The 19515-nt window shown below is 38.3% G+C and overlaps 1 protein-coding gene across 10 annotated transcripts in view; it reads left to right on the top strand.

Annotated features, from left to right (window-relative positions):
* Positions 1–19515, top strand: part of FYB2 (FYN binding protein 2) — a 99415-nt gene that overhangs the window by 46335 nt on the left and 33565 nt on the right. For all 10 annotated transcript variants that reach the window (XM_077955782.1, XM_028833358.2, XM_077955757.1 and 7 more), the window contains 4 exons: positions 4713–4822; positions 11991–12025; positions 14810–14841; positions 16773–16869. In XM_077955782.1, coding sequence (XP_077811908.1) covers positions 4713–4822; positions 11991–12025; positions 14810–14841; positions 16773–16869 — 274 coding nt within the window. The remainder of the gene's footprint in view (positions 1–4712; positions 4823–11990; positions 12026–14809; positions 14842–16772; positions 16870–19515) is intronic.

Genomic DNA, 19515 nt, shown 5'->3' on the forward strand with positions numbered 1-19515 from the left:
CCTTTTTGGAAACTTTGGTAAAATTTTCTTTATAATTATCTGAAATGCGATATTTATGCATTTTTGACCAAAGTAGTCTAAGAAATTGATTGGACATCTTTCAATTTTTCCCCAAATTGTTTCTTATTAATAAAATTAATTTACCATAGACCAAATGAGATTGTTAGGCTATTGAAGCATGAGGTATATGGCATAGCCGATAATTTAAGAAAGTTTCTCGTTATTACTTTATGAAGAGGGCGGGGAAAAATATGAGAGGAGAAGTCGCTTATGCATTGGAGTTCATAATTTTTCTTTTTCAGCAAAATGAACTATTACATTTTTAGAGTTATTACAGATAATATGCACAAAAGAAAACTAGAAAATATGCAAAATAGTCAAACAAAGGAGAGAAGACAATTGGGTGGAATGTGCTTTTGATTATAATAAATGAGGGAAAAAAAGAGAGAACTTCAACTTTTTCACTGTCTATGATAACTAAGTGAATACACATATAAATGAAAAACCAGGAAGACTATCAAAGGCTAAGACTTCATTTGTATTAAGGTGCAGAGATTATGTGTAATTTTTTCTCTTTGATACTATCCACTTTTGCTGTGATGTAGTTGTTATTTTCCATTTGCTCTAGATGCAGCTGAAGTCCCTTCAACTCTAACCTAACCTTTAACCCTAACCCTAACCCTAACTCTAGTCCCCTTCAACTGCATCTATAGCAAATGGAACTACCTCATACCAAATATGGACAGTACAGAGGAGAAAGAATTATGAATTCACTCCATAATTCCATTTCCCTTTCTCTCTTTGCAGAGGCAACTCCAATCATGAATTTGTGAGTGTATCCATTTAGTATATTCTTAGGTTTGAGCTATAAACTCATATATCTGTTAAGGATATAGTTTTTAAATTTTTGTATAAATGACACCTTATGTTATCCTTCTGCAACTTTTTTTTACAAAGCTGTGTTTTCATATTCTATCTATGTTGATGTATACGTCATTTGTTCATCATAATTACTGTATTGTATTTCATCATATGAACACATCCCAATTTGTTTATGCATTTTGTCACTAAGGGACATGCAGATTGTTGTAAATTTTTGCCATTTCAAATAATGCGTCAGTAATCATTCTCCTATATTTGTAGGTAAATATAAGCAAGTTTCTCAAAGCTATTTACTTAGAAGTAGAATTGCTAAACAATACTAAATAATCAACTTCAGTGTTACTAGATATTGAAAAATTATTCTCCAAAATGGGTTGTGACAATTCATACACTCAAAGCAGTTTAAAGAGTTCCTGTTTCTCCACATTCTTACCAAATAAGGTATTATTTTCAAACTGGGATTCTAGCTAATCTGATGAATGTGAACCAAATTTTCATTATCTCGATTTCCATTTCCCTGTTCACTATGAGGTTAGGAGTTTACGTTTATAAGCTATTCAGTTTAACTCTTCCGTGATGACTGGCATATACTTTCGTCCAGTTTTCTACGGGTTTGTCTTTTTCTTATTGCCAAAGTTCCTGACAGAATCTAAATATTGTTTGTTACACTTTACTATTAAGTATGTTATTTGTGGAGGGTAACCTAGTAAAGAAAATTTATCTCCCTGGAATGCTTTTTGGCATATTAAAATAACTTTTTTCACTTTTATTGAAACAATGTGATTAATTACAATGATATATTTTCTGATATTAAGCCATCCTTGAAGTCTTGGAACAAATTTTAGTTATTCTTGAGTTATTTTTAATACTGATTAATTCATTTTTCAGTATTTAGTGAATTTGGGTTAAAATCTCTGAAGTGAGATTGCGCTATATTTTCTCTTATTCTTTGATCATTTCATGGTCTTCATACCAAAATTGTATTATCTTCTTAAAATGAGTAGTGTAGCTTTTCCTCTTTTTCTATCCTCTAAAACAGTTCATTAAAACTTGTCTATAAAACTATTTGGTAGAGAACAAGAAGAGAGGTGAGTTAGGGTGGAGGTAGGTACAGGGAAGAGTGTACCTTTTATCAGTGTACTACTGATAAAAGTTCTTTAATGATTTATTGGCCTATTAGTTTTTGTGTTTCTTTCTCAGTTGGTATGGCAATTTTCTACTTCCCTATAAATTTGCTAATTTTCTCTAAATTTTTTAAGTTACTGGTAGAGAGCTGATCATAACACTGTCTTAGATTTCTGAAAGCCTAAAACTATCTCTAGTTTTGTTTCCTTTCTTATCTCTAATTTGTGTCGGTGTATATTCACTCGTGTGAATCCTTTCTCATTTTCTTCATCAGTCACACTAAAGTTGGTCTAATATTAATATACCTGCTTCAGTTTTCTTTGGTACTATTTGGTTTATATGTCTTTTTGATTTTTGACTTGTCTGCTTTTTTTTTTTTTTTTTTTTTTTTTTTTTTGAGACAAAGTCTCGCTCTGTCCTCCAGGCTGGAGTGCAGTGGCGCAAGCTTGGCTCACTGCAAGCTCTGCCTCCCGGGTTGACGCCATTCTCCTGCCTCAGCCTCTTGAGTGGCTGGGACTATAGGCACCCACCACCACGTCCGGCTAATTTTTTCTTTGTATTTTTTAGTAGAGACGGGGTTTCATGGTGTTAGGCAGGATGGTCTCCATCTCCTGATCTCATGATCCGCCCACCTTGGCCTCCCAAAGTGTTGGGATTACAGGCGTGAGCCACCATGCCCGGCCAATATATCAATTCAGATACATGTACTCAGATATATATCAATTCAGATACGTGTACTCAGATATATATCAATTCAGATACTCTTTATTTTAGTGGGATAGCTTAGTTCACGTGCATTTATTGCAATCCTTGACCTATTTGGACTTTTCCCAATTAAGATTTACTATGCAATTTCTATAATTGCATTTTTTCTTTCCTTCTTTTTTTTAAAAAATTTAAGCTTTCTCATTGCATATTTCCCTTCTACCAGTTTAGAAGTTAAATATTCTATTTCTATTATTTTTAGTAGTTACAATTAAATTTTGACATCTATAATTTACAAAGTCTAATGTTAATCAACATCTCTATCCTCGTAAATAATGCAAAGACTTGAAAATAATTTTCATAGCCCTCTTCCACTGTTTTCCATATTATTATGGAAAATAATAGTCTTAGCTATTATAATTTGAATATTGACTCCTTTTCATCATTCTCTTTCTTCTTTCTTCTTATAATCCTTAATATATGTATGTTGTACTTTCTCATTCTATCCTCCCTATCTCTTCTTATTAAATATTTTCTGTCTCTTTATCTCTCTATGCTACATTCTGGATAATGTCGTCATATCTAAATAATTCACCAATTCTAGGCCAGTGGCTCATGACTGTAATCCTAGTACTTTTGGGAGGCCAAGGCAGGTGGATCACTTGAGCCCAGGAGTTCGAAACCAGCCTGGGCAATATGGTGAGGCTTCCTTTCTACAAAAACACAAAAAAATTATCTGGGTGTGGTGGCACATACCTGTAGTCCCAGCTACTCAGGAGGCTGAGGGTGCAGATTGCTTGAGCCTGGGAGATTGAGGCCAGAGTGAGCTGAGATTGCGCCACTGCACTCCAGCCTGGGTGACAGGGTGAGACCCTGTCTCAACAAACATATAATAATAATAGTAATAATAATAGTTCACCAATTCCTCCTGCTGTGGCATCTAGTCTACTTTTCAGCTTCTACACTAAATTTTTTATCTTAAGAACTATATTTTATGATCTCTATAACTCCTTTCTCCAAATCTATAGGACATTCATTTCCCTCAGTCTCTTGTTGTTACCTAATGGTTTTTATTCTTCACTTTATTTCTTTGACTACTAAAAACACATGTCTTTTAAATTAACGTTCATGTTATTCTATTATTTAGGTCCCTCATTAGTTATACCTTCTGACTATCTTACTGCAGCTCATCTCCTTGTATGATTTTCAGTTTTCACTATCAGCTTGTTCTGAGTGGGAATTTGTTTTCTTTGGAAACTACAGGTGCCATGGATTGTGGAAGCATCTTTACAGAATAATTTCAGATTTGCCTTTACAAGAGGGATTTGAATTTCAAGCATCAGTTTTGGCTTTGTGTCTCTGAAATGGACAGATGGTTTATTAAACCCCACCTCTGTATTTGGTGCTGGGTTTTCAAGTTTCTGATTTCTCACTGGTGACTCTTTCAGTTCCTGTGGCCATAGTCAGATAGCAAACTTCCAAGCTCATTCTCTGGGAGACTGGACAGATACGTTTAGTACTTGCTTTACAGACAGAACAGCATATTGTAACTCTGGACTTGATGCCGATAGCTCCATTTCAGCTTCCCATTCAGATGAGGCTTATGGTTCAGACTTACCTTCTGACTCAGACATTAAATCCCCAGCTGCCTAGTCATTAAGATTTCTCTTTATCTGGTCTCAATTTCCCTTTGTGTCCCTTGACTGCAGTTCTCACTTGCATCTTTAATTGTGAGTTTCCTCTGTATGTCTGGCACCTGGGGATTTTGCTTTATTGATTTCTATGTGGACCGTATAATCTTTATACAGGTCTTTGCATTGCTATATTTCATCTAGAATTCTTATGCATTTGGAGTAGGGGTGGTGTGCCTCCCATATATGCTTAGGTCACTATATCGGCCAGACATACTTATATTATTTCTGTAATGAGGAAAAAATACAAAAAGCTTTCAAAATGTGTTTTTAAAAATGTTACATTTTAAGTAACCTTTTTTTCTCCAGGCTTTTCAATGCAGAATTTGAAGAACCACATAATTATGAGGCAACAATTTCATATCTGAGACACTCTGGCAACTCCATTAACCTGTGCACTGCAAAAGAAATTGCTGATCGTAAGTCTGCTAAGCCAATTAATAGTGTAACCCCGTGTGGAATGAAAATGTGTCAAAAATGATATTTTCCCTTTAGCTAACTGTAAGTTTAAAAATGCACAGCCATCCTGCACTACCATCTTATTTCTTTTTCTTTTTTTTTTTTCTGTGTCTGGTATCTTAAAAATATAAATAAATCCAGCTGGGCATCAATGCTATCTCACAATAGCTGTTGCTGCCTTCCCAGCCTCTTCTTTTCTCCCCTTTACCAATCGACTCAGTTGCTTTGCCTTTTGTAGATATGAGGGAGGGAAAATCAAGATATGACGATTCATTTTTCTTCCTTCTCTTCCTATAGAAACTTCATCTCTTTTCTCCTGGTGTCTTTCTTGAAGTTCCCTGGTTACTTGGTGTGTGGAGAACGAGATAACAGACCATAAGAGTTAGGCCCCTGTGTTCAGTCTGAATAGGATCAGGGGATTTATTTAATGGATCTGACCACTGGCTCAGAGCTAAGTCTTCCTGCCTCTGGCATTGCTGACAATGCTCGGGACTTTTCTTGTGAGTTAAGAGACCTTCTCAGGTAAAAAGATGAGGGAGCAGAGATTCATAGCATTTCTACAAGTTGCAACATCTTTGTTTGCCTATAGTATCAGCCAGTTCTCTGTAAAAGCATACATTTTAGTGCTGGAATAAACACTGGTATTTAGTGAGCTTGTACTATAGGATACTGTAGTTCCATGTTAGGCTCCCCGTGTACAGCCCTGCTGATAGAGTGGTTTGATCAACCCTAATGTTTGATACAGGAAACTGAACATCGGAAAGATTGAGTTGCACGAGGTCATAAATATACCATGGAATAGGGTTATAATGTGAAACAGGCTCAGGCTACCTCTAAAGTCTATGCTTTTCCACAAGTTTATGCTACTTCTTATTCAAGGAAGTTTGGCTTCCCTGGAAGCAGGGCTAAAAAGAGATCATCCGGTACAACTTCTTCATTGTATGGACCAGAACCCCAAGGTTCTGGGAAAGGAAGTCATTTTCCTGGGAATACATACTTAGTTCATGTGGTAAGGATCAGGACCTATTGAAATTCCCCTCTTCTCCCTCAAGAAATAAGGGGTTGGAGAACTATTAGAAAAACTGCCTCTCTTTTAGACTGGGCAGTCTAGGTTCTCCTAAATGGCTTGTAAAATACTAGCCATAGGAAGAGCAAGTCTTGACCCCGCCCAGCACTCCCAAAAGGCAGTGCTGCCCCATACTCAGAGTATATGGGCCCCTTCTTTAGAGCAGGGCTTCTCAGATTCTAGCATTCATACAAGTCGCACAGGGATCTTGTTAAAATGTAGATTCTGGTTCAGCAGCTCCTCCAGTGTGGGATCTGAGATTCTGTATTTCTAACAAGTTCCTTGGTGATACCAATGCTGCTGGCCTATAGACCACACTTTGAAAACAAAATCTGTGGGCACCATTTGGGCCACATTCCAACTATGTGCCCTTCTACAAGGCGAAGAATTCACAGAGCCAACGGGATGCTCCAATCAGAACCTGCTCCTTCTCTCTCTGGACCATGTGACACCCCTAGAACCCACCCCCCTGCAAGTAGCTCATTTCAAGTGAAGTGGACCTCTGTTTCTGGGAAGATGGAACAGATGTACTTTTTTGCTAATGCTCCTGCAAAGTACAGCTAAAAGCCCCAGGCATTATGTATGTAAAACAAACATAAGAAGACTAGATGACTCTGAAAGGTAGAGAGAAGGAGGTAGACCAGTTAGGGACATCAGGCCCCAAGGAAGGATAAGGTGGTGAGTTCCCTGATTTTCTTCTTGCCTCATATGTGTCAGTTTTGGAGGTAAAAAAGTTAGCAACCCAGAAACACCAGTAGGCACAACAGCTTCAGCTGAAGCCTTCTCTTTCTAGCCAAATGACCAGGAAAAGGGCAACTTAGAAAGACAGAAAACCTCTAGACAATAGCTGGTCTACTCCAGCCAAACATCATAGAAAAAAATGGGGCCCACCACCAACAGCAATGCTGAATGGGGGGCCTAGACATCTACCCTCAGCAGGCAGGGTAGATGTAGATGCAATGATGCACCCAACTCCTCCACTGGAGTGATGTCAGAGAAGGCCAGGTAGGGAGCTGGGATTTCCACCCCTGCCAGGTGGTAATAAAATTCCACTTAGTGTCCATAAAGATTATGTGGGGAACTTTGACTTTCACTCTCCTTCCAGAAGTAACAAGATGTCCTTCTCTCTACCTCAAAGGATGAGCTAATAGAAGGGATCTTCATAACCACCCAGCAGGAAAAAGGCCACCCTCTCCTTATTGCTGTTGGCGAAGGTCATACGGGAAGCAATAACAGGGCACTCTACTCTTTCCAGCTAAGATGTTATCAGCAGAAGCCTGCTGGAGAGCCAAACTCCTTCCTACTCCTGCCCAGCAGTGATGAGGTGCTCTCTTCTCACTTAGGTATTATTATAAACTGATTTCTTGTTACTCTCTAAAATGTTGGAAACCTACCCCCTAATGCAATGGTATTTAGGAGGTGAGCTCTTTCGGAGGTAGTTAGTATTACATGAGGTCATGAGGGTGGAGCCCTCATGAATGGGATTAGTGTCTTTACAAGCATCCCAAAAGAAATTGCTTTTTTCTTCTCCTTATGAGGGCACAGCAAGAAGACGGTTCTCTATGAACCAGGCAGCAGGCCTTCACCAGAATTGAATCTGTTGTCACTTTGATCTCGGAACTTCCCACTCCAGAACTATGAGGAATAAATTTCTGTTATTTATTAGCCATGCAATTTATGGTATTTTGTTATGGCAGCTGAATCTGAAAAAAAAAAAATGCCTGCCAAAATTGAGATGGCTGAAATACTAGAATTTTCTGACTAAGACTTTAAAGCAACTTTTATAAAATTTTCCAATGCATAGTTATGGACATGCTTGAAATAAATGAAGCAAAGTCTTATCAAAGAAATAAAATGTCTTTATAGAGAAATAGAAATGTAAAAAAAATGACAATGTTAGAACTGAAAAATAAAAAGGTCAGTGGATGTGCTCAACAGCAGAATGGAGGGACAAAGAGTCAATGACTTAAAAATAAACAATAGTAACTACCGAATCTGAACAAGGAGAAAATAGACTGAAAAAAAAATGAAAAGAGCTTCAAAAAATTGTGAGACTATAACAAAATATTTAACATTCATGTCATTAGACTTCTGGAAAGAGAAGAGAAGGAGTGCATGACTGAAGAAGTACTTGGAGAAATAGTGACTGAAAACTCCCCCAATTTGGCAAAAGATATAATATGGGTCAGGAGCGGTGGCTCACACCTGTCATCCCAACACTCTGGAAGGCTGAGGCAAGTGGATCACCTAAGGTCAGGAGTTCAAGACCAACCTGGCCAACATGGTGAAACCTCATCTCTACTAAAAATACAAAAAATTAGCTGGGTGTGGCAGTGGACATCTGTAATTTCAGCTACTCAGGAGGCTGAGGCAGGAGAACCTCTTGAACCCAGGAGGTGGAGGTGGCAGTGAGCCGAGATCGTGCCATTGCACTCCATCCTGGGCAATAAGAGCAAAACTCCATCTAAAATAATAATAATAATAATAATAATATGACAACAGATTCAAGAAACCAAGCAAATCTAAAACAAATGCAATCTCACGAAGAATCATAATCAAACTTCTTAAAGACAGAGAAAAATTCTTGAAAGCAAGTAGCAGGAAGGAAACAATAAGGGTAAGATTAGAAGTAAATGAAATGAAATGAAAACAAAAAACAATAGAGAAAATCAATGGAAACAAAAATGTGTTCTTTGAAAAAACAATCAGTAAAATTGACAAACTTCTAGCAAAGTTGAAAAAATTGATAAACTTCTAGCAAGGCTGAAAAAGAAACAGAAAGAAGATATAATATTAAGAATGAAACAGGGATATCATTATAGACCCTGTAGATATCAAAACAATAATAAGGGAATATTATGAACAACTCTCCACATATAAACTTAACAACTTAGATTAAAAAAAGGAACAATTCCTCAAAAAGCACAAATTACCACAACTCACCCAAAATAATTTGAATATCCCTGTAACTCTTAAGAAAACTGAATGCATAGTTTAAAAACTCCCCCAAAATGAACTCTAAGTCAGGTGATTTCACTGAAAAATTCTATTAGGCATTTAAAGATAAATTAATACCAGTTTTATACAATCTTTCCCAAAAATGGAGGAGAAAACATATTTTGTTTTTTTAAAGTTAGTATTACCATGATCTCAAAACCAGACAAAATCAGTACAAAAGAAGAAAACTTCAGATCAATATCCTTAATTAGTATGGTCATGAAAATCCTCGACAAAATATTAGCAAATAGAATTCAGCAACATAGAAAATTAATTATTCTTCATGATCAAGTGTGGTTTATTCTTCATTTGGTAATGGTATATAAGAGTGCAGAGATGCAAAGCTGGTTCAATATTCAAAAATCAACAAAATCACCATGTTGGCAGGATAAAGAAGAAAAATCAGACAATCTGTGCAGAAAATAATTTAACAAAATTCAACACCCATTTATGATTTTAAAAAACTGTCATAAAAATAGGAATAGATGGGGACTCTATTGTCTTCCTCAACTTGATAAAGAACATTTACAGGAAGCCTATAGCTAATCATGATTCTTAATGGTGAAACACTGATTGCTTTACCCCTACTACTGGTAACAAGGCAAGAATGTCTGCTGTTACCATTGCTATTGGGACTTTTCCAAGGTCATACAGATAGGATGAGGAGAAGGAACAAAAGGCCTCCAAGACATGACCATGTGTTATGACCCTAGCAGTTGGAGGGCTGCTGAGAACCATCTTCAGATATTAGTCCTTTCTCTGCCCCCACAATAAAACTAGTCAGTGGAGAGAGGGTTACGTATTTCTGTGCCAAAAGTAAGCGAGGACTCCCATGCTGTAGATCACATGCTCTTGTCATAATTCTTAGTCCGTTCCTGACTCTTTGGGATGTAGCCCTTTATCCTCTATACTCCTAACTTGGAATATATGTTGGAATTCCTACCTAAGTTTGGATAGCTTAGCTTACCATGAAAGAACCTCCACTTTGTTAAACAGCAGTAACGACATTTTGAACACATTATTAATTGAATGTGTATTATCTTTGTTTACTAGCCATGGCAAATAAGGCTTCTCCAGGCTTTGGTTTCATCATTTCTAAGACAGAAGAAGTAATAATATCCATCCCAAGGTGGTTAGGAGAAGCGAAGAGCTCATGATTTGTTTTTGAAAAGCATAGACAAGTAAATAAATTGGAGTAGAAAGAAGGAGATTATTATCCTTAAAATTGGAAAGCAAATTCATATCAGGAATGGATATTGGGCAAACTGTATCACAAACAGGTATTTTTAAAGTATTAAGTGTAAAATTACCTAATTTAAAGTATTATATGTACAATTACTCAAGTTGAAATACATATTATTAATTAATCATGTAGAATTTTAGGTCTGTGTCAACAATTGTATGCTGATAGTCCCTAAAGAAAACCTAGCATTTCATTGATTTTATCAGTAGATTATATGTTTAGAATAATAAAAGCTTGGAAATGCAACATGTTGTTTGGTCAGTTTTCTAAAGCTTCAAGACTTTAGCAGCAAGAAAGAGAAAAGCAGAGGGAGAAGTCCTACTTTTATGCACATATGTTTACTAACAGTAGGGAGAAAACTTTTATAAATAACTTTTAAGCAAAGAAAAACCAAACAAGCAATTTTATCAAAAAATTTGCCATTTTCTATACAATATCCAGTGTTCTGCTAGGTATATTAAATTTCTTTTCTTTTTCTTTTCTTTTTTTTTTTTTTTTTTGTGATGGAGTCTCACTCTGTTGCCCAGGCTGGAATACAGTGGCATGATCTCGGTTCACTGCAACCTCTGCCTCCCGGGTTAAAGCGATTCTCCTGCCTCAGCCTCCCGAGTAGCTGGGATTATAGGCCTGCCACTGTGCCTGACTAATTTTTGTATTTTCAGTAGAGATGGTGTTTCACTATCTTGGCCAGGCTGGTGTTGAACTCCTGACCTTGTAATCCACCTGCCTCAGCCTCCCAAAGTGCTGGGATTACAGGCATGAGCCACCTCACCTGGCCAAATTTCTTACATTATTTCCTTGAATCTCCCCATTAACTCTGTAAGGCAGGTACCAATTGGTCCATTTTTATAGATGAGCAAGCTGAGGCTCAAAGAAATGAAGTAATTTGTTTGAAATACCCTATGTAGGAGTGGCAGAACTGTGTTTGAACTGAAATTCTTATCACTACTTGTATATATTAATACAGTCATGTGCTATACAATGTTTCAGTTAACAATGAATTGCGTATCCAGCAGTGGTCCCATAAGATGATAATACTGTATTTTTACTGTACCTTTTCTATGTTTAGATACACAACTATTTATAATTGTGTTACAATTGCCTACAGTATTCAGTACAGTAACATGCTATGCAGGTTTGTTGCCTGGGAGCAATAGGCCATACCCTATATCCTAGGAAGATAGCAGGCTATATCATCTAGGTTTGTGTAAATATGTTCTATGATATTCACATGATGATGAAATCACCTAAGGATGCATTTCTCAGAACAGATCCCCACTGTTAAGTGATGCATGACTGTAATTAAGATTGGCATCATGTCATTAAATAAAATCCACATAACTATTGGAAAAATCAAAAGGTGGGTCAGCCTTAGTTGATGTGTTTTCAAACTGTATTTAAGGAAATGAAAAAGGCTGTGGAACAGAGCACTTTGGGGCAAGATAGAGAATTAATTTTGTTGAAGTGGGATTTAGGCTTTTTCCTTTCCCTTTCCTTTCACGTTTGCCTTCTGAGCTGCCACTAAATTTTAGTGCTTTCTTCTAAGCATGGAGTATGTATCTGTTTGCCAAAACAGGAAACTGAAATGGTTTCACATGCTTCATCGACTGTAAATTCCATTCTGGAAATCCCCACAGAAATTAAAACCATGATCACTGATCCCATAATTTCCCAAACTTTGTAGATAGAGCTTTATACAGTCTGATGTTCTTAAAGGTGAGAAAACCGAACTCTGGAATCTTTCATAACTACTTTAATCCTGGATACTATAAGAAATGGGTGGATGAACTGCCTTGAAATAATTTTTTTATGTTTATTTTAGCAACATATGAAGTTGGAATTGAAGAACTCCAAAAGGTATTGTTTCTCCTTACCAACATTATAACTAAAAGTAAAATAAGCATGCAAGGTTGATTCTAAAGTAGTATCTTTTAGAGGGAAGGAATGTCTTTGTTTTCACTTTTACTCCTATTTCTGAGGTTTTTCCAGACTTCAGCTTCTAAGAAGTCTGCACTTTGAGCCCTGTTACTGTCAGAGACAAAAATGTGGGATAGGATGGGAGGACATGGTCCCAATTCATCCATAGCCCTTTTCTGTGGTGGGCAGTGACAACTAGCTTTTAATAACTGTGACTTCCAGCGAGAAGAGTTCTGAGTTCTATGGCACAATCCAGGTTTGTATATCCTGGCTTTCAGATATGCTTTCTGGGCTCCTGCTAGACTTGGTGCCAGGTGCCACCTGGAGGCAGCATAGCAACCTGAGTAGGGCCCAGGCAGAATCACTGCTGGCCTCAATCCCAACTCCTGGCTATGTGATGTTGAATGCCCATTTCCTCACCTGCAAAATGGGAATAAAGCACTCACATCTGAGGTCCTTGTGAGAATGAAAATAAGATAAATGAAGGTAAACAGCTTATTAGTAAGTGCTTGAAACAGAGCATTTCACCTCTCTGAGACTCAGATGTGTCCTCTATAAAATGGTGAATTCTTAGCCAGGCATAGTGGCTCATGCCTATAAGCCTAGCACTTTGGGAGGCCAAGACAGACAGATCACTTGAGCCCAGGAGTTCAAGACCAGCCTGGGCAACATGGTGAAACACTGTCCCTACAAAAAAAAAAAAATACAAAAATTAGCCAGGCGTGGTGGTATATGCCTGTAGTCCCAGCTACTTGGGAGACGGAGGCAGGAGGACCGTTTGAGCCCAGGAGGTGGAGGTTGCAGTGAGCCGATACTGTACCACTATACTTTAACCTGGGCAGAGACCTTGTATCAAGAAAGAAAGAAAGAAAGAGAGAAAGAGAGAAAGAGAGAGAGAGAAAGAGAGAAAGAGAGAAAGAGAGAGAGAGAGAGAGAGAAAGAGAGAAGGGAAGGAAGGGAAGGAAGGGAAGGAAGGGAAGGGAGGGAAGGGAGGGAAGGGAGGGAAGGGAGGGAAGGAAGGAAAGGGAAGAAGGAAAGAAAAGGTATATTTTCCGTGAGGACAGGAAGCATATGTCTTGTGGTTACTGTATCTGCAGTAGTAGATGCTCAGTAAATAAAGGGACCAATACTTGTTTCACTGAATGTCTGGGAGAAGTAAGGCAAACACAGTATGTAAGCACTGTGTAAGCTCATAGAAGGCCCTTACCTACTGTTTTAATAGGATCAGTTAAGTTTCTACTCTTTTCTTACTGGGTACATTTAGTCTAGATCCTTCATCTCTCTGTTTCAGTTTTCTTGTGCTTGCTGGTAAGGATTATTCATTTGTGGATACTCTTCGTCACTAGAAAAATATGAATGATTATTATTTCTATCAATGGGAGTAGAAATAGCCTATTAAAGTGCTTCATGTGCCTGGCAACACCAACAAATAATAAACTATTCTACACAAGTGAACTCGCCAAGTAAATGAATTTTATCCCATTTTATCCCAATTTTATGTTTTAAGTAAAACATAAAATTATGTTTAATTTTTAAATCTTTTAACTCTCATACATGTTTTGTGTTTATATCTGTATTTTTAAGCTCAGTGAGTGGAATCTGATCTCTTCCTTTCTTAATGACTTGGAGTATTCTTGACTATAAGGGACTGAGTCGACATAGTTTATGCTCTTCTTTTGAGATGCTCTTGAGCCTTTGCAGAACTAGTTCCCTTCACACCAAACTACCACAAGTCAGTTTTCTGAATTCTTTTCCCTTTTTTTTCTACTGTCAATATTTTTGTGTCTAGCAATGAGTTTTTCATCTGGTCAAACATGTACCAAGTCCCTCTAGTGTGATAGCACTTGTGCATAGACAGTAGCGCTTAACCCTCATAGTTACCCTGTGAGCTGATATCATTGCTCCCATATTACAGATGACAACATTAAGGCTCAGAGAAGTTTAGTAAGCTGTAAATCATGTAACAAAGATATAAAAACAAGGCCTGTCTGACTTGTCATTCTACCAGTGCTGCATCTAATTTGTTGGAATTATGTGTAAAATAAGGACCAATAGTCTCTGAATAATGGTCTGCAAGGCTGCCCTCAAAGGAGAGCATAATGAGCTAGGATACCTGGATTTTGTGATGGCATTTTAGACGCTTAGATATATTCTATTCTTTTCAGCGTTCTTAGACAGATTCCAAATAATGAATGGGACCAGATCTATAACCACTGAATAAATGAGGGGCTACATTGTGATCATTGGGGCATAATTTTAATGGAGCCAAACATAGATCCTGCAAGATTTGAGCGGTGATCACAGGGCATGTGATCAGTGAGTAAGGGAGAAATTCCAGCATTACTTGTGCACTTGTGAATGCCAATTTACCCACTAAAATATTGCTTAAATCCCACAAATTCATATTTTATCATGGGATTTAGAAGTTATTTATGTTTCAGATGCATTTCTGGAAAGGCGTACAGACAACAATTTTTCTGAGTCACATCATACATTCCTTTGGGCATGCCCTGTAACGTCAGAAATGCTTGTTTTCATTTCTGATTGATCTTCAGCCCCACTGCAACAGTTCCTGGGACTTTCTGTGGTCAGTGTCTGCCTTTGCTCTCTACTGAGGCTTCATCCCCCTCACCTTTTGGTGTAGTCTCTAATGATCTGTAACCAAATAACAGAGCCTGATTCGGGTTGATTTATGAAAATAACCACTTTCCTCTTTACTTTCAGTCTTGGAAGAATTTTCCCTATCCAGAACCTAGGTGAGTTTTATCTTCAAACAGAAAAGCATCTGTCCAACTACTGACTTTCTGATGACTGAACTAGTTTTCCTCTATGGGCCAGCTATGTTTCCAAACTGAACTAGCCTGGTTCAGTTTCCCCAGCACCTTGCAAGGTACCTAGTACAGAGGAAGTGATCGGTGATCCTGCCTTGCCTCCCGCTCTCATCTTGTTCTAGCCCATGCTGTACTCAGCAAACATTTACTGAGTATCCAGCCTGTGCCAGATATGTGCTCACCACTGGGGCTGTAGCAGTGATGGAGACCTCACTATTGCTTTCAGGATCTCCTGAATTAGTGGGAAAGTCACACAATCAAACAGGCAAATAACAATAACATGAATTCCAAAGAACTGACAGTTTCTGAAATGCACCACGCTGTTTGAAGTCTCTTTGCCTTTGCTCTTTTAAGCCATCGATTCACCCCAATTTAACAATCTGGCAAGCTTCTACTAATCCATCAAGCACCCCTTGTGTATGAACCCTTTCTTCATTCCACTCCCTCAGAGAGAAGTAACCAGTCCCTTGCCTGTGGTACCACTGTAAGTTCTGTTTGCACAGTATGTTTGCACAAATGGCACTGTATGTAGTTTGCTAACATGCCAATTCATCCTCCCCTCCCTACTCCCCTTCTTGTTTGGGAGCTCCTTGTATTCAGGGCCAATGTCTTAATGTTCTTGGTGTTCCTGATACCTCTCACACTCCTTGGGTCCAGAGGAATGCCCTGGCACATAGTAGCGCTCTTACCTGCCTCTTCAGAGTCTGTTTCTAGCCCTTCTCCATGGAGTTATTCTAATATATTTTTAAAAGCATGGTTGATGAGCTCTGGAGAAGCAAATATCAAAATTTCCTGATTGAGTCTGAAAACATTTGCTGAATCATGGAGAAAACCTGCTTTAGCTGGATGGGCTACCTTCCTCTCTCTCCCTCAGTTCCTACCTGTCCCTAAACTTACGACACTAACACAGTGCTGGGCACATGGTAGGCACAGGTCAAATGATTAATTATTTAGTTCAATATTTATTGAGCTTTTACTCTTCAGACACTGCTGGATTCTGAGGTACAAAACTGAATAGAATATATTTTCTACCCTTGATCCAAGGTGGGAGGGGAAGCCAGAGTAGTTGGGAGTGAGGGGTTACTTGGAGAGTAAAATGACCAAATAAATAGGAAATCACAATAAAATATTATCACTCCTTTGGAAGTTTAACAACACAGAAGTGAGGCACGAAAACCAGCTATTCCTACACAGCATTAACACTGGAGTTACACATGTGAATAAGATAGTTCTGCCTTGATTTTTAGTGGTTGACAAGGCAAAGTGGAGGGACTGGAGATAGATCTATAGATAGATGTACTGTAAGACAATATAGAAGAACAAAGTGTTAGAAGAGTAGAGAAGGTATGACTGCTTGGGAGAATCAGGGAAGCATTCTCAGAGATAAGATGATTTAGCTATATCATGAAGGGCATTGTATTTACCAGTATAAGATGTGGAAGGCATGTCTAAAGAAAAATAATAAAAAGGAAGAGTTGCTCAAATAGGGTGGTGGGTTTGAGGAATTATGAGAGTCTAGACTCAAGCAAAAGTGGAGGTAAAAGGCAGCATGAGATGAGTTTGGAAAGAAAGGTAGGAGCCAGATCACGATGAAAGTTAAGTTTTATCTTATAGGCAATAGGGAGTTAGAAGATTTTAAGCAGGAATTAACACTCTGGCATTAATTGGAACAGGCAGAAACTCAAGGAAACTACGTATATAATTGATCTGATCCTAGACTCCTCATCTAAGAGAAATGATTCATATTTGCCTAAATCAATTTTTCCCATTCATTTCATTTAGGATTGGACAGTACACTATCATTTAAACGCTCTAAGCTTCATTTTTTTTTTTCCTGGTGTCTCTTCACATTTCAGTGCTAAACATGAAGATAAAAAAATGAAGGAAAAAGAGCCATGTGAATTGGAACCTAAGAACACAGAAAAGGAACCACATTCAAACCATGTTTTCAAGGTACCTATGTTCTACGGTTCCTGCAATGTAGACCTATAACAGATCAGTTCATGGGGGTGACTTTATAGGGCCTGAGAGACAGAGCTCTTCAGAGAGACAGAGTTAGGAAATGCAATGGGCATTTGATATTGTATCAAGGAAATAAATGTAACAATGACACTAAGCTCTAGCCCTTAATTTTCTACTTTTTAGCCATGAAGCAGGCCTTAGAGGCAGGGGCTGGGACTAGATTAAGTCCAACAAGAAACCCAGGGTGCAAACTACAAGGCAGTATCCACTCTCAGGTGCCGTCCCTGCCCTTGTACTACCCTGGAGTGAGAGTTTCCTTAAATGCTGTGCCCTAAGACTCTGCTTAGAAGAGTGACTTGTCTCTGAGCTTGGTTACCTCATCTGTAAAATGAAAATAAATGATTTCCACCCAACTACCATCCCCATTCCCATGCCAATTCTACCTTGTTTGTGGTGATAAAATAACGTGCAAGAAAGTGTTTCATACGCCATAAGCTACCATAAAAATGAAATGTATTCTTGTTGCTTTCATTAATACTAAATATGATGAATGTGTGTATATCCATATCTAATTGACCCCATCCCCTTCAAAGCAGTTGGGTGGCAGGAGGCTTAAACAATAGATACCACCAGGGCAATTGCCAGTGCTCACATTAGATACCTGTTTGAGATGTGCCTATCTTTTAATACGCAGTTGTCCCAGTGCCATCTGCAGAGCTAGGGTAAATCAAACAGCATGTTGGCTGTATGAGCCTGAACTGGCGTGTAGGTCCAGAGGCTGGGCTGGACCATGTTGGGTGTTCACAGAGCATCAGAAAGCAGCATAATTCAAAGGATGGTGTAAGTTGCTAATTGGGAACGACAAGGTCCAGAGCCAGGGGAGCAGCACTGGGTGTAAAGGCCAAGCCATCAATTGCTGTCAAGTTAGAGATCAGGAATGGTTTGATCAGGAGCATATGAGAGGGCAGGAGAGATACATGACTAAGGATATTAACCATGAAAAATCTTAGGCTCTGCTCTTTTTCAATGCTGGCTATGTGGCGTAAGCCAGATATGGGCTCAAACTACTAACAAAGGGTCACTTCCTTCTTTCATAGAGTGTGTTTGGGTTTCAGAAATTGTTAAATGTTATTTAGAATATGTTAGGTGGATGAGGGGACTGCCTTCATTACGACAGTACACTGAAGGACGGTGGTCACTATATTTGTGCAAAATATTGACTTCATTACTTTCTTGTCACTTTTCTCCATTTATACATTTAATTCTTGGTACCATGACTTAAAAGAATGCCCCTCCTCTTATTCTTCTATGAGTTTCCCCGAGATCCCACCCAAAACTCAAGATAATCCGCTCCTTATATCTACTAATTACATTAGCCTTTCCCAAGTACTTTCAAATGTATTATCATAGTCAATCCTCATGTCTATTCTGTTGTAGTCAGAAGGACAATAACCTTTCTCTCATTTTCATTGGACAATTATAAAACACTTAGATGGCCAAAAATACTCTAATTTTCTCTCTCTCCATGATCTCTTCCTGTCAGTCTATGCAGAACGTTCTGAAATGTAAATGTGATCAGGGTTTTCCCCTGCCTGAATCCTAATGGCTAAGAAATAAAGCCCAAACTCTTTGCTTTGCACGCAGGACCCTTCGTAAGTCAGTCCCATGCTCATTTACCTTTTCAACTGCATCTCTAGGCTGTTTTTCCTTATCTTTTTCCTTAAACTCTTACCTTAGCAGCAGCCTCCTTCCTACCCTTATAAGGACATGAATACTTCCCCAAATCCCCTGTGCCTTTTTTTTGTGCTTTATCTGCCAGATACTCCTTTATCTGCTCTGTCAATCTCCTACTGACGTTTGGAAAATACAGTTTAATAAAATCTGCTTTTCGAGGTCTTCTCTAACCCCTCTCCCAGCCAAGAGAACCAGCCTCCTCATCCTCTCTGTTTCCATGATGGTGAGCAATACTGCTGTAAATAACGTTCATCACATTATGCCCTAATTAATCATTTGCATGCATTATCTCCAAGACCAATGTCTTAGGAAACTCTGTCTCTACTTCTAGAGCTTAGCATGTTGTCTTGCCTTCAGTAAGTGCTTGACAAATGCTAGAGAAAGGGAGTAAAGAAAGAAGTGAGAAGGAACAGAAGAATGGTGCGTGGGAAGACAAAATGTAGGCAAAAAGAAGGAAGTGAAAAGGAATACATAGCATCCCTTAGAACAAGGTTCTGGGGTCAAGTCGTGCCTAGGTAGATTACTAACTGTGGAACCAGTGACCAGTTACTTAACCTCTCTAAACTCTTTATTAAGAGAATTGATGATACTTTTCTCATGAGGTATCATGATGATTAAGTTATATGGAATATAAAAAGCCTACCCTATAGTCAGTACACCCTATATCCTGACTGCTTCCTGTGAGCTGCCTCTGTGCCAGGCATTCACTGAACATTCAGAGGTCATGAAGGATATATATATGCACCTTCAGGAAACTTAGAATCTGGTAAGATATTATTCAATGTTAAATAAATGATAAACAATTGTTATCTAAGAGGAATGAATGAAAAATTGTACAAGTAAGCAAAGAACTGATTAGGTAAGTCAGAGACCTATGGTACTCTCCCTTTTGCATATGTTTAG

Source organism: Macaca mulatta, chromosome 1 (genome assembly GCF_049350105.2).
Source record: "Macaca mulatta isolate MMU2019108-1 chromosome 1, T2T-MMU8v2.0, whole genome shotgun sequence".
In the NCBI taxonomy this organism is placed as follows: domain Eukaryota; kingdom Metazoa; phylum Chordata; class Mammalia; order Primates; family Cercopithecidae; genus Macaca; species Macaca mulatta.